The following is a 16613-nucleotide window of genomic DNA, read 5'->3' on the forward strand; positions in this document are numbered from 1 at the left end:
CATTACTTCTATATGTGAACAATTTCTACCAAATTATATGTCTGAAATTAAAAAGTATAAGCTAGAGGCTTTCATCCTACCATAGAACTGCTGTAATTACAGATCTTTCCTTGCCCTTTTCCCACACAGTCTGTGTTCAAGGCCTGCATTAGTCATCACTTTACTTCTTGGTGAAATCAGAAAATGCTGCTGTCCAGGCATGAGGCTGACAGGACAAGCCGAGAGGACCTATGACAGCACAGTTGTTCCTGTGCCTGAAGAGTAAACAGCAGCTTTTTTGTAGTTCCCTCACCTGCTGAGCATTTTCCTGCATTTTTCCAGACAGCAAGCACCCTTGTCTGGGTTTTCCTTGAGGAGGGAGCAACCGGTAAAACCTGACCAAGTCATTTTTTTTTTCCTTAAGTTCGATCAGTTCTAAAGGCTTGAAATAGTTTTATTTTTTCCTAGTTCTGTAGGGAGAAATGCTGGCCATGCCTGCTTTTGGGCTGGCACAGGTGACACAGACCACACACACTTGGGCGTAGTGAGAGTGAAGTAGCAAGACTTTAAATATGAGGGTCACACGCATGCGGCTCTCTCTGATCCCTGACCCGTCTGGTTGTACAGGACTGACTCCATTGCATGGGTGCTTTCCTAATAAACATCTGCTCATCAAACTAGCTCTGATTCCATTGTGATCCACATTAATTACGTTTCACTTTATAGTTCTCTTTCTCTTCTTGTGCATGGTGTTTCTGAATTCTCTGCTGGTTCCACAGCTTGACACTTATGTCCACTTGTCCATTCTACCCCTCTATCTTTACATGTTTAATGATTGCATTTTATTAGACTTTCACTTCTACGACTGATTCCTTTACTAGACGCTAATATCTTTAAAGGGTATTTATTTCCTTCTATACTTATGTGTCTGTATCTGTGTGTTTATCATCACATGTGTGAGGATGCTTTTGGAGGTCAGGAAGGGTACCAGATCCCCTGGAGCTGGAGTTCTAGGCAGTCATACACTGCTTTGTGTGTCTGCTGAGAGCTGATCACACATTCTCTGGAAGAGCAGCAAGCACTCCTAATGACTGACCTATCTTTTTAGCCCTGACTTTGTCTTCTTCATCAAGTTTCACATTTTATTCACATATACAAGCCTTATGATAGGGGCTATTTATAAATGATAATATTTTGCATGATTTATTGAATCAATCAATGAATGGCTTCATAAATAGATGATGTTCATGGATGAAAAAATGGCTAAATAAAATACTTGTGAAATTATTTGTAATGTGTTCCAGTGATCAAGTGCTACTATTTTAAACATAAGGTTTCTATTTTAGAATTTTAAAAACATATTTCTCATGTAATTTTTATGATATCATTTTAATGATACAAAGGCAATGGTCTCTAATAATCCACAATAATCACACAAACAACAAAGATCTGTAGAGCTGGCTCAGCAGTAAGAGGTTTCTGAAATTACTCCACCTATTTTGTTATGAGAATAATTGAAATCCCAGCAAGGATGTCTTTAAATAACAGCATTTATCTAAAAATATATGTCAAAGAAATTATATATGTACAACTGAAGTGACTGTATGCATTCATTCATGAGATAATGTAAGTATGAAATCACTTAAAATATATTCTCTAGTGTGTCAATTTTCCCCAAGACAAACTGAAAGGACAAGTGATGTTTTAAAGAATTATTTTATCTGTGTGAAAGAGAGAGATAGTAGAGGGAGTGAAAGGGAATACCTGTGAACTTGTATGTAGTGCCAAGAGAGGATATTGGAACTAGAAGGTCCAGAGCTACATTTAGGAGCTGCCTGAGTTGGGTGCTTGGAACCGAACTCCTGTCCTCAAAAAGAACACAAAACACTCTGAATTGATGAGCTGTATCTCCAGAACCTCAGATGTTTTTCTTAATGAATACAATAATAAGAAATCACTACTCATTTACAATAATAATAACTTCATCATATAATACACTTATTAGGTTTATTTCTTCTTTAAATTCGTTGTTAATTACAGGTATGCCCCTGTGTCTGTGTGCTGGTATGTGCATGTGAGGGCAGGTGCCCCGAGAGGCCAGGGTTGTCAGATCTTATGGAGCTGGAGTTACAGGTTTTTATGAAGTGATTTACGTGGGTCCTGGGAACTGAATTTTGGTCCTCTGAAAAAGCTATTATATGCTCTTAACTCCTGAGACAACTCACTCATTTTTTAAGAAAATGATTCAGCCATTTTGCATATTTTTCCTATTCAATTCATAGAAAGAGACAAGCATGGGCCAGAAGTTTGCATACTGAATGTCCAATACGTGGGTGTCAAGCATAAGTGTGGTGTCATGAACCCCTTGACAAACTGTCAGATCTAAAGAAACAAGTGGAGTCCAGTGAACTTGGCCCAGACACACAAGAAAACTTGGTCTGCTGTGCAAAATTTATATTCAGCATCACACATCAGGGAGATTGAGCTTTATCTTGAATGCAGAGAGGAGACACTGGAAGGATGTTAGGAGGAAATTAGAAACAATGTTAACTTGCAGAAGGATGAGTGGTTGCAGTGAGGGGCACTTGATTTGGAGATGAAAATCTTTTCTAGAAAGATCATGGAGGCTGGAAGGACACTATAACCATGTGGAAAGAGAAATGTCACATATTGTCTTTTTGCTCTTGCAGGCCATATCAGTGCAGCACGCTTTGTATCTACCACCCTGACAGGAAGGTAGAAGTGTTGGCTCCACTAAATGGAAAATTGTTCCAACTTTCATTTCAGCTCCATTTTAAATGTAACTCAATACCTAGTTTAACATGTTGAATCATTCAGGCAAATTCAAATCTCTTACTGAGCATTACATTTTTAGTATTTCAAATACAGTCATTCTTAGCAACATGCATTTTAAAAAGAATTGTGTTTCTTCATATATTAAAAGTTTGTTTGCTTTATGAGTAAAACAGGTAAAAAAGTAAAGTGAAATGCTTATTCAGCTTTTAAGTAAAATCTTGTCAGATTCATGGGAGTTGAAGGATGAAGTAAAACCTCTGACAGAAGCTTCCTACCCCACCAGAGGTTAGACCAGAGCACTGAACCCTAAGTAAGATTGCCTCTCAGCCCATTCTCCCAGCATAACCCCAACTGTCCCTCTTCTTCTTGTCAATACATCCTGGCCCAAAAGTCTGGCAGAAGCCTCCTACTCCACCAGAGGCTAGGTCAAAGCCCTGGACCTCAAGTAAAACCACTCCCACACCCCAACCATGCCTGCCCAGCATAATGCAAACTACTCCTCCTCTTCCTCACCATATTCCAGCCTACATGTCTGGCAGAAGCCTCATACTCCATCAGAGGCCAGTTCAGCATCCTGAACCCCAGAGACCAGGCTAGATCCCTACTCCATCAGAAGCCCAGTCAGCATCCTGAACCCCTTGAGATCACAGGCCATAAATCCAGCCCCAACTAGAGTAGCAAACCCCTGATGAACCAGAGGCCATCCAAACTATAGAAGTCCAGCCTCCAACTCAGGTGGACACCCTCTACCTAACCTCAGGCAACTCTAGCCAGAAGGCCAGAGAGGAAACAGATGTCCCTCAAACAGAATGGGTAAAAAATGTGGTACATTTACACAATGAAGTATTACTCAGCTTTTACAACAATGGCATTATGAAATTTTATAGGAAAATTGGTGAAAATAGAAAAAAATCATCCTCAGTGAGGCAATGCAGACCCAGAAAGACAAACATAGTATGTACTCACTTATAAGTGGATATTAGATGTTAAGTAAAGGATAAATAACCATGCTACAATCCACAGATCAGAGATGATAGGAAACAAGGAGGCTCAAGCAGGTACATTAGGATTTCCCTAGGAAGGGAAATAAAATAGATCTCAATATTGGACTGGGGACTGGTATGGATGGGAACAGGAGTGATCAGAAGGAGAGTGACGGGGGATAGTAATAAAAGAGATGACTGGAAAGTAGGGGAACTTTGGGGTGAGGTAGAAACCTTGTATATTAGAAACCCCCAGGAATCTATAAGGGTGACCACAGCTAAGACTCCTGGCTATAGAGGATATGTAGCCTGAACTGGCCATTTCCTGTAACCAAACAAGACTTCCAGTGGAGGGATTGGAACATTAACACAGCCACATAACTTTTGACCTACGATTTCTCTTGCCTACAAGATGCCTATAGGCAGCACAGAAATTGTGGGAGTGGCTAATCCAAGACTGGTTCTCCCTGAGATGCATGTCATGAGAGCAACACAACCCATGACACTTCCTAGAGCCCCAGGATCCAGATGCTGGACAACCCAGAGACCTAGGATAGAAGCAAAGATGATTAAGAAAAAAGTTTGTGTAATGATGTCTAATGATGTTCCGATGTACTCATAGGTTGGTGCCTATCCCAACTGCCATCAGAGAGGTGTCATGCAGAAACTGGTGGAAACAGATGCAGAGACCAACAACAGCCAAACATTAGGAGGAACTTAGGAATCCTGTGGACGACAGGGAGGATTGTAGGATTGTAGGAGTCAGAGTGGTTAAGTACACTACAAGAAGAAAAACAGAATTAACCAACCTGACCTTACAGGGGCTCACAGAGCTTGAACAAACAACCCAGGAGCTTACATGGCACTGAACTAGGCCCTGTACATATAGGTCACAGTTGTATATCCTGGTCTATTTGTAGGACTCCTAACAGTGTGGGAGGAGCCCTTTTTGACTCTTTTGCTGGTTTCTGGGACCCTATGCCTCATACTGATTCTCCTTGTCAATGAAAGGAAGTGCCTAGTCTTGATTTGCCAAGTTTGGCTGATATCCATGGGAGACCTGCCTTTTTCTGAAAAGAAACAAATGAGGAGTAGATGGGTAGGATGGCTAATAAGAGAGGAGGGAGGGGACACTGTGGTTGGGATGTGAAAATTTTATTAATAAAAATCATTTAAGAATGAAATCAAAAGAAAAACAACATAAAGTACTCAGAGTGAGGGGTTTTGTTTTTAAGTTGACTTGAATGTGTGTATAGAAGTAACTAGTAAAGACTAGGGAGAAAGCAAAGTGCCCCCAAACAGTTAGAAAAACAAACATATTCTAATATTTTATACCATGATGGGGGAAAATTCATAACATTCAATTATACAATGAAAAGCTCCAAGATAAGAGTTTGAAGGTGACCAATGCAAATCATCAATGATCCCAATTTGATCAGAATGTGTTTTACATATATAAACATAGTATTGTACTCAGTAGTAAATTCAGTAAATTTTTTTAGATAACATGTTATCAAAATATTTTAATTATTTAAAGGGATATTCATATCAGATATACTCATAAATTTGAACATGATTTTTGAAAAAAACTTCCAAAAACATTATGGAGAAACATATTTCTTTATAATGAAATTATGAAACAATTTGAAACTACATGAGAAAATTTTAAAAATTATTTAGTTTTGAGTGATCATGGAAATCTTCATCTTCTCTTATACACATAATCTTCAAATTCTTTCAGGGCTCCTCTCCCTTTTGGCTAACAGGAAAACAGATTTTCCTTTGCATGTTACACAAACATACACAGACACACATACACACACAAACACACATTTTAGAAATATTGATCTAAGATATATATATAATATATATATATATATATATATATGAGAGAGAGAGAGAGAGAGAGAGAGAGAGAGAGAGAGAACAATTACAGAAAATGCAAGGCATTGCCCACTGACTACAACTATTCTGTTTAAGCTTTTCAATTTCTCTATATCTCTCACAAACCAACATCCCTCTACATTGAATTCACATGTTCAAGCATGTTCATCTAGCATGCCAAAAGACCCCTTTCCTTTACCTGTGGATTTTACTTGAATTCCTTTAATGAGCTGACATACTGCTCTTAAGATATCTACTTAAACAAACATCACAACTCCCCACAAATGATAGGCCATCTAAGGTGTATAAGAGAGCTCCCTGTGTGTGAGTCTGTGTCTCACTAAGACAATGGATGTTGGTTAGTTGGGTAAAAAAAAAAATTAGACAAAATCTTTTGGAGAGTATTTCCTAAGGGTTAGCAAACAAACTATGATTTGGGGGATAACGCTGTATTTCAAGCTGGCTGCTGAACTTGGTGATGTCTAAGAGTATCCCTTGGGGTACCTATAATTAAAGTAAGGGGAATGCAAGATTACAGGTCAGGGAGAGCTGATAATACCAGGCACCATGAGGGTGGTTATACTCCGTGAAGAGAAGCCATTGATGAAGGTGCAGCTTCAGACACAGTGGAGAACACAGGATACTGTAAATCAGAGGACTGTGGGATGGTCACCAAGGACAGTAGGTGATAAGAGTAAGGTAGGGCCAGCCTAATCCTTTGAGGCAAGCTTTGTGTGCTGTAGATTGTAGATCTAGAGAAGGAGGCTGTCCTAGCCTATTGGAGCTCAGAAGGTCATAAGTCAGTCCCAGATGTCAGACATTGATCTAGGGCAGTGGTTCTTAACCTGTGGGATCATGACCTCTTTTGGAATAAAACATTTTCACAGAGGTCATCTAAGACTACCAGAAAGCAATGTTGACATTATGATTTATAATTAGCAAAATTACAGTTAGGAAGTAATAACAAAAAAATTTATTCTTGGGAGTCATCATAACATGAGAAACTATATAGAAGGGTTGCAATATTAGGAAGGTTGAGAAACACTGATCGAGAAAACATATATCTGCACTGCTAGTTATAAGGCTTTCTGTAATCTGATTGCAATTATGCTCTAGGAATAAGAAAAATATTGAACTCATGTCTGATTTTACAGGAACTCACAGTTAAGAGATTTTCGATATTTTAAAGACATGTTGAACATTTAAAGCATTAGGTATTTTAAGGACTGTGTTTAAAGTTGTAGTTTACATTATAATTTTAACATGATATCTAAATATAAACAACAAAAGAAAGTTTATGGTTTAAATTGGGATGTTTATGTATCAAGTTGACAAGGGGTGGATCTCCTAATTAGCTTCACCTGTCATCTTGACTACTTTGTTATTCCTCTCTGGAATACTGCCTTTATCTGACTTGCCCATAAGCATGACTCTGGATGCTTTCTTGATTGGCACATTTAATTGATGTAGAAGCATATATAATACCAAGGGTGCAGTCTTGGTGAGACTGGGCTATGTAAGAAAGCTGGCTTAGTACAGACAGTGAACCAGTAAGCAACATTTCCCTTCCAGTTTTGTTAAAAGTTCCTGCCCTGATTTCCCTCAGTGATGGAATCTGGCCTGGAAGTTTAAAATGAATAAAACTCTTTGTTAGAATATTTATCATAGAAACAGAAAAGGCAAACTAGAATTTTGTAATATAGATTGTTTGCTGAGATAGATTCATACAGATGTGTACAGGGAAAGAAAGCATAAGGCTCAACTCAAATAAGATTGAATATTGCTGTGTAGAATGCTGCTACTTTATGAAAAGAATAATGTATATACTCATAAACATTGATATGTGTCTTTTAATGGTTCTTTCTTGAGAAACATTCCTTCCTTCCTTCCTTCCTTCCTTCCTTCCTTCCTTCCTTCCTTCCTTCCTTCCTTCCTTTCTTCTTTCTTTCTTTCTTTCTTTCTTTCTTTCTTTCTTTCTTTCTTTCTTTCTTTCTTTCTTTCTTTCTTTCTTTCTTTCTTTCTTTCTTTCCTGTGACAGAGTTTGTTGGTGTAGCCTTGGCTGTCCTGGAACTTGCTGTGTAGACCAGGTTGATGTTTAACTCACAGATATTCACCTGCCTCTGCCTCCCGAGCACTGAGATTAAAGGTGTGCAACACCACTGCCTGGCCACATTTTTTTCCTTAATGGTAACTTTTCTTAAGTTTTCATAAAATGTCATACTAAGTTGAGTTTAAAGGCAATGGATTTGAGCTTGAGTTTGGAGATCCCCACGAATAATAAACTGTGAATTAGATAAATAGATTAGTAATCTATGTGAGTATGTTCAACATACAATTGGTAGGCACAGAGATCAGGGATTTATACAGGAGAAAGTATAGTGATTAGACTCCCAGTAATTTGTAAATAATAATAGCATGAGAAAATTAAAAATACAGGATTATAGACAAAGGACAGCAGTTCAACCATGAGATTATCCATGCATGGGACCTATCTTCAGTAGCTATCTCTGTGACTTTCTTTTGGCTTTTGATAAATTTAAGAAAAGGCTGAAAGAGAGACCACATGACTTGTAAGCATTATGCTGTTTATCTTTAAAAAGACAGGAGCCTAACTAACCATTTGCCAAACTGCTCTGTCTGAATCCCCAGGCTTCTACTTGCTAAAATTGCCTTCTACTTTTCCTTTGCCTGTACACTCCCTCTTAATTTATGACTAAGTTGTACATCATTTTGAATTTAAGATTTGGTAACTCTGTTACTGGTTCCTGAATCATAATCTTTGTCTCACCACAAAACCCATGGTTAGCTTGCAATCATTTTTGGCATCCTAAATTTCAGGTGCAGCATGCTATAGCCCAGATTCAACAACTTAACATCTACTACTTGCAGATGCCCTATGTGAGGTGAGAAGAGATAGGTGGCCTAAGCATGGAAACCATACTACACAGAGTACTGAAGAACATAAACAAACAACATGTCAGGCCTAACAGGGGTCCTGACTGAAATGCAAAAATTGTAAAAGGAAAACTCAAACTATATGATCATGACAAAGATGAAAAAAGGCAAGGAAAACTTAAAGAAAAAATGCATTGTTCAAACATAAGTGAACCAAACCAACAGTAGAAAATCAAAGGGGCCAGTTGCACTATACATTTTCCTGATTAGGAAAGAAACTAAGCAGGTTGTATTTATGTATTTAGGAATACATATGTGTGAACGTGCTTGTGTGTGAATTTGCATTTGTGTGTGTGTAAAACAATTAATGAAAATAATGCATGAATTTGAAAGAGGAAGGAGAGATATACAGGAGGGTTTGTTGAAAGGAAGGAAAGCAAGAAATTATGGAATCATAATTAAAAATAAAATAAATAATAAAATATAAAATATAATGATTAAAATTGTGTTAATAAGACAAACTCACAAAAAGGAGGGAATCTAATAAAATTGCACAATAAAATAAAATAAAGAATTCAGAAAAAGTACAAACTTAGATCTAGTAGTTTTACTTTTCTCTGCTCCAATACCACACAATAACTGTATCAGAGCTTGTTCAACTTTCTAAGTCTTACTTTTTATAATTTACATCTTATCATAAAACCATTCAGTTTAAAACACTTGCAACAAAATTGATATTTTTCCTTTTTTAAAATTCAATTCTCTTTATTTTCTAAAAATTACAACAAATTATTCAAAGGCATTCCAGATATAACTAGATAAATTGCATGCTCGATGAAACACCTCAAAATGTAAATTTCTCCACTTCTTTATATACTACCCATCCAATTTCATATTGTCTACTCACTCACTCTCTATGTCTGTCTGTCTGTCTATCTATGTATCTATTTACCCACCTACCTACCCACCTATCTATCTACTTATCTATCTGTAAAAAAAATGACACTCAAATGAAAGTTGATACATAGAAAGAAATAAACTTCTTTTTTCCCTTTTCTTAAAACATGTAATTTTCTCTCAGATACATACCAGTTGCAGTTTCGCCTACCTCTGCTCCCCACATCTCTCCTACACACCTCATGTTTCCCCCAGATCCCCTTTTCCAACTCCCCTCAGACCCAGAGACAATAATCAAATATGGCATAAAGAGCTACCATAAGACCAGGCACATATTCTCATTCCAAGACTGGATGAAGCAAACTAGTAGGAAGAAGGGGGTTCCAAAGGCTGACAAAAGAGTCAGAGGTCACCTCTGCTCCTATTGTTAGGGATACTACAAGAACACCAAGCTTCATAACCATAATATATACCTTGGGGACATAGGAAAGGCCCATACAGAGTCCCTGATCTCTGGGAGACCACTTGAGTCACAGTCATTTGATTCTGTGGGCCATAGTCTTCTGCTTTCTTTGGCCCCTCTGCCTGTTCCTGTCCTTCCTCCTCCACAGAATTATCCAGGCTCTGGCTAGTATTTGGTTGTGGTACTCTGTATCTTCATCTGTCACTTGCTAGATGAAGCCACTATGATCTCTCAGATGATGCTTATGCTAGGCTCCTGTCCCAACACATCCTGCAGGAGGGACAAATATAGGTCAAAAGTTTTGTGGCTGGGTTGATGTTTCAATCCCTCCACTGGAAGCCTTGCCTGGTTACAGATGGCAAGTTAAGGCTCTGTGTCCCCCATTCCTGGGATAGCAATACTCTCACATATTCCATGGAGTTTCTATTGTACGGAGTTTCTATCTTACGCATGAAATCCCTCCCAATTACAGGCATCTCTCCAACTATCCTTTCCATCTATCGTCCCATCTGATCCCTCCTTCTTCCATCCTCATCTGATCCTAGTCCACCCCTGAGTATTTTCTATTCCCCCTTTCCAAGGATATCTTTGAGCACCCCCTGACACAAACACCCAAGTCCTCTTTGTAACTTAGCCTCTTTGGGACTGTAGATTGCAGCATTATTATTTTACTTAACAGCTAATATCCACCTACAAATGTGTACAATACCGTGTTTGTCTTTTGAGGTCTGGGTTACCTCACTTAGATTCATTTTTTTCTAGTATTTAACCATTTGTCAGCAAATTTCATAATGTCATTTCTTTTACCAGCTGAGTAATACTCGATGAGGTCCAATTTATTAAGTGGTGATCTTAGTGCCTGCATTTTTGGTGTTCTATTCAGGAAGGTGTCCCCTGTGCCAATGTGTTCAAGGATATTCCCCACTTTCTCTTCTATCAGATTCATGGTTTCTGGTTTTATGTTGAAGTCTGTGATCCATTTGGATTTGAGTTTTGTTCCTGATAATAGATACGGTTCTATTTGCATTCATCTACATACCACCATCCAGTTATGACATCATTTGTTGAACATGCTTTCTTTTCTTCATTGTATATTCCCTGCTTCTTTTATCAAAAATCACGAGTGCACAAGTGTGTGGATTTATGTCTGTGTATTTGATTTAATTCCGTTGATACACATTTCTGTTTTATGTGAATATCATGTGTTCTTGTGTTTATTACTATTATTCTGTAGTACAGCTTGAAACAATGGGGTGGGAATACCTTCAGGAATTCTTTGTTTGTATGAGATTATTTTGGATATCCTGCTTTCTTTACATATGAAGCTAAGTGTTATTCTTTCAAGGTATATAAAATATTGTATTTTAATTTTCATGGGGATTGCTTTAAATCTGTACATTGTTTTTTGTAGAATGTCCATTTTTATTATGTTGAACCAACTGATCCATGAGTGGGGGGTGTCTTTTCATCTTCTGATAACTTCTTCAGTTTCCTCCTTTGAAGACTAGAAGATATTATCATAGAGCTCTTTCTGTTTCCTAGTTAAGAATTACCCCAAGATATTTTATATCATTTGTTTTGGCAATTGTGAAGGGTGTTGTTTGTTGTTTCCCTGATTTCTTTTTCAGCAACTTTGATATATATATATATATATATATATATATATATATATATATATACATCCACTTCACTGGAGTTATTTAGAACTGATGTTTTCCAATAGTTTGTTTTCTGCTCATTTATGCACATCACATTTGGAAATGGATAGGACTTCATCTGGTTCACATAGATAGACCAAATAGTTTTCTAGACTACATAGGTTCATTATGAATCAGATTATAGCTCATATCAAAGTGGGTATCGGCAAATGTGATACATGTCACATCCTTTATTTAAGCTATTCCAGATACTTTTCAACAAGCTTTCGCCTTCATAGCACTCCGCTAATAGAAATGCATAATGCATTTTCAATCAGTTGAATGATTTTGCTACCCAGTTTGCATGGTAAATGTTATATCCAAGTAAAAATGTGTATGTACATATACAATTTATAAAAATGCTCATACTGGGTTAGGGAGATGGCTCATTGGATAAGAGTACTTGTTATGCAATCATGGGGATTTGAGCTCAAATTCTCAGACTCCTTGTAAAATAGTTGGCATGGTTCCATGCACCTATAACCCCAGCACTGGTAGGAAGTACAGACAGGAAGATCAATGGGCATTGCTGTCAGTACAGCTCTTGGCTCATTGAGAGAACCACTTCCAAGACAATAAGTCAGAAAGTAATAGGGTAGGACTTCCGAAGTTCTTCTGGCTTCTATGTACATATTGACATGTGCATTCACAAAGGCACATGCATAAACAACACACACACACACACACACACACACACACACACACACACACACACAAACAAGGTGTTCCTATTAATTGACAGCAAAAGTCAAAAGTAATTATGAGAAAAAAATTTAAATGATATTGATGACAAATGCCTACCTGTATGTACTTGTGAATGTACCAAGAAGCTTGTTTTCCATCATTCACAGATTCCACAGTGGTGTTAGCCATACCTACAATATCACCACCTGCAAATACCCATGGCTCACTGGTTTGCATGGTTTCTGGGTCTACTTCTGGGAGACCCCATCTGTTAAACTTGATGGGACTCAAGGCTTCCATCACTGAAAAAACGAAAGACAATAGGCAATGACAGATCAGTGAATCATATAACAGTTCAAAAAATGCTCATTAATTATTGTTGTATGGATGTAAGCAATGTCTGATTTACTGTCTAAAAATAGTTGAATCTATTAAGAAAATGCAATCTTTGAAATAATATAGATGAATTTTCTAAAGTGTACTCATCCATAAATCTGTTACTATTCACCTGATCCCAATAGTGTCCTTGAGTGCTACAGAGGAAAGTTATATAGTTGATTCATGGATTTTGATCAAAAACAAGTCTCAGTTTTGGAAAAAGACACTTTATAGAGCAACATGGAAAGACCTGCTATATTTTCAATATATTATTCACCATTATTGTTAAAAAAATTGACTCAGGTATACAGTCACACTGAATTCAAAAGAACTGCTTCCTTTGTAATGTGTGTGTGTGTGCGTGTGTGTGTGTGTGTGTGTGTGTGTGTGTGTACGTATGCGTGCACATGTGTGCATGCGTGAGCATACATTTACAAGTGTGGAATATATTAATTATAAGAGAAGTCATGAATTTCAGAGGGCAGTATGTGAATAAGTTGCAGAGCCAAAAGGAGGAGTAGAAATGATATAAATATATTATACTAATCTATTTAAATCTAAAATCATTTTAAAATTAAAAATGAGCCTTATTTTTGATCTGTTGCATTCTACAGAAAGTAGAAAGAGACAGCTATTCTTGGGCTACTGCTGATATACTATTCCTACAGGAAGAAAAGAAATATATATATATATATATATATTTATATATAACATGTATATTTTATATATAATATATAGAATATAATATATATTTATATTTATAAACATATACATATGTTTATATATAAACATATATATGTACATATATAATATATATATATATAATATATATATATATATATATATATATATATATATATATATATGGCTTGCTTCTGTAATATCCTGTGTCAGATAGTACCTGAACTTTAGAAAATACTGGGATGGATTGATATATGTATGAATGAAAGAGCCCAGGAGTTAAAGCTATCGCAGTCAGGTTTAAAAATCTTCTCTTTGTACTTCTTATGCTAGCTCACCTTTCATCAAGAGTAAAATTAAATATTCATGTAATTATTTTCAATGCAGAATGGCATTTTGAGATTTTTCTAATGTCTTTAAAGGTCACATGAAAGGAGACCTTTCTCATTGTTCCCCATTGCATAACAGATCATCACCACCATCTGTTGACAGTTACTTGAGTTGCAATAACATCAAGAGTGAATATGGCTCATTTCTTCAATGTGCTTTAATGTGTTATTACTGAATGGCAGATATAATGTCTTTTAGAAATATAGACTAATAATTGTAAGTAATTATACATAAGAAGTGATGGTAATTGTCTAAAACTTTGATATACTACCCCCAAATAGAGATTAAAATGAAGATAATTTTAAAATAGGAAACAATTTCAGGTTGTTTCACTAAAAATTTACATCCTATTTATAAATTTAATCTCATTTTAACAGAAATAGACTTGGAAATAACTACTGGTTTCATTCTAATAATAAAAAAGACATATTAGGTATTAGTTATTTCCCTACATGTATTACAGACATATATCATGAAGCTTGAACTATAAATTAACGACCCTTACTCAGACTCTTTTGAGGTCTTCTGCTAGAATGAATTTTTTTAAAAAAAAATCTGAATGACATGGGAATTGTACACAGAACTTGGTGCATGCTAGGTAAGCACTCTATCATTAAGCTACATGTGAAGCCCATTAAATGTTTGTATTCTTAAAGGAGAGCTCTAGGACCTTCCAAAGTTTTATCTTCTTGAACCAAAGAATTATATGCACATTTGTGAGTGCATGTCCCTAAATATCCATACATGCACTCTGTTCAAAATAAGCTCTTTATTATGTGATTCTCTCAGCATTTGAAATCTTAGACCAGAATATCAACTATTGAAATCATTTAGTAACTTATGACATTAATTAAACTATTTTAATTAAGTAATTTGTTGCTTCTATATTCCAAACTAGATACCTTCATTTTTCATACTAAAAATAATCTTAGCTCTCTTTCAAAAAAGTACTTATGGAATTGCATTCTGCCCTTTTGTGGGGCATTCAACTTTAGCATGTCCCAATTTCTCTCTTGAAACATTTAGTGGGTGAAAAGTCACATAGTAGGCTTTGATATTATGAAATAGAAACTAAAACAGTGACAATCTGCATAAGTTTCAATACATAATTCTGGGATTGTCAGCATGGAAAAAACAACCATTGAAAAACATAGATGAACAAAATATATGAGTACAAACAGTGCCACAATAGGTCCCAATGTTTTCTTTCATCAGTGCCAAGTAGCTACTCTCAGAATGATGGCCTCAATCTCCAACCACAGTTATTTCCCTGCAGGTACAGTACACTCTGTCTAGACACATAAAATATTCATATAATATTTACAAGTTCCTTGAATCTATATATGAATCAAAAAAACTTTTCTCAATCCTATGTAAGCATGTTGAAGTCTACTTTTTATGAACCTGTGCTCATGTGTATGAATGCCAGAGGTTAATGTGAGTATCTCACCTTGACCACATTCCATGTTTATTTGTTGACACAAATTCTTTCATCAAACCCACAGTTTATTAATTTGACTGCACTGGCTGGCTAATGATCATTAGGGATCTTCCTGTCTCCCTGCCATCAGTACTACAGTTTCAGACAGCCACCACTGTCACCAGCTCTTTATTGTGTTGAAAACTCAGGCCTACAGGCTTGGGTGGCAGACATTTTCCTGAGCAAGACATATCCTCAGTCCTATCTTTATAAACTTAGTGATTTTCAAACTATAGCCACTGTTCCTACTATTTTACCTCTCCTCCTCATTTTGTAAACCTTTAGGGATCATATCTAGATTCCAAATTAAGACTCCAATACAGAAAATCTTGGCATTTTCCTTCTAATTTATCAGTAATGGGTCCATTTATTCAGCTGCCTGTAACAAGGGGGCCTCTGTTATCTAAGTCATTGGAGCCATCCTTCTGTGGACCACTGAAAACTTGTACTCCTATGCTGATTCATGCAACTTGCTATTCAATGTAAACAAACCTCAGAAGCAGATCACAACTGCCCTGATGCAGCTTGGAAGGAATGAAGGCCCTAGTGGATGAAAAATGTATGTTTACATTTGCAAACCAAATAACTGCTTGCCATTCCTGTGAAGTGTTAAATGAATATTAATAAAGGCTTATATGTTTTTCTTTCTTTTTTGAAGGGGGTAGGCACTTTCTGTTATGATCATTTACTGTTTTCACACAGATTTCCGAGGGATTATATGTTGATGGAGACAAGCATATGTCCTAGTAGCTCTATAGTTGAAAAAAAATAAGAACTTGAAAAAGAGCCCTTAAACATGCTTATTCACAGTCCAGATAATTCTGCAAATGAGAGAGAAATATGCTAAATGATATGGTGCCTGGAATTTTATGCAGTCTTTAAAAGAACAGAAACATCCCTAATTCATACCAAACATTCAAGATTTATGTTAATTTTCTGCTTTAATTACTACTGTGTTAAAATGAGCTTATTTAAAAAACAAAGACACTCCAAGGTAGCTTTATAACAAGAAATGGTTTTGAAATAGGAACTTTTAGTCAATTTAATGTTATGCACAAAATGACTTTTTTATATATAGACTTAATTGTATTGTGACACACACGTTCTTCAATAAGCCACAGCTTAAAACTGCAGAAACCATCCCTTAGGGACACATCAGCAGCAGATGCGGATTGCCAGGGTCAATTAAACTGACATAGCCGTGCTGTCATATATATAGACGCGAAATCCATAAGCATATGTCAAGTGTGTTTCTTAGTATTTATAAATAGGATGTGGAAAGTATTGTAGTCTAGTACATAAATATAAATTAATTCTCCATAAACAAGAACACCACAGTGCAGAAATCACAATGGAAAGGGTTGTTCATATTCTTTGAAGAGTTTATTATTATAAAAGAATAGAAG

The 16613-nt window shown here is 36.4% G+C and overlaps 1 protein-coding gene across 2 annotated transcripts in view; it reads right to left on the minus strand.

Annotated features, from left to right (window-relative positions):
• Dpyd (dihydropyrimidine dehydrogenase) overlaps positions 1–16613 on the minus strand; it is an 830055-nt gene that overhangs the window by 434967 nt on the left and 378475 nt on the right. The window contains exons 12-13 of one of the 2 annotated variants that reach the window (XM_027395606.2): positions 12396–12580; positions 9277–10167 (exon numbers count right to left, since the gene is read on the minus strand). In XM_027395606.2, coding sequence (XP_027251407.1) covers positions 10129–10167; positions 12396–12580 — 224 coding nt within the window. In that variant the 3' untranslated portion in view covers positions 9277–10128. Of the gene's footprint in view, positions 1–9276; positions 10168–12395; positions 12581–16613 lie in introns of those variants that run through there. The other variant, XM_027395605.1, reaches the window with a different exon arrangement.

Source organism: Cricetulus griseus (genome assembly GCF_003668045.3).
Source record: "Cricetulus griseus strain 17A/GY chromosome 1 unlocalized genomic scaffold, alternate assembly CriGri-PICRH-1.0 chr1_0, whole genome shotgun sequence".
Taxonomy (NCBI): Eukaryota; Metazoa; Chordata; class Mammalia; order Rodentia; family Cricetidae; genus Cricetulus; species Cricetulus griseus.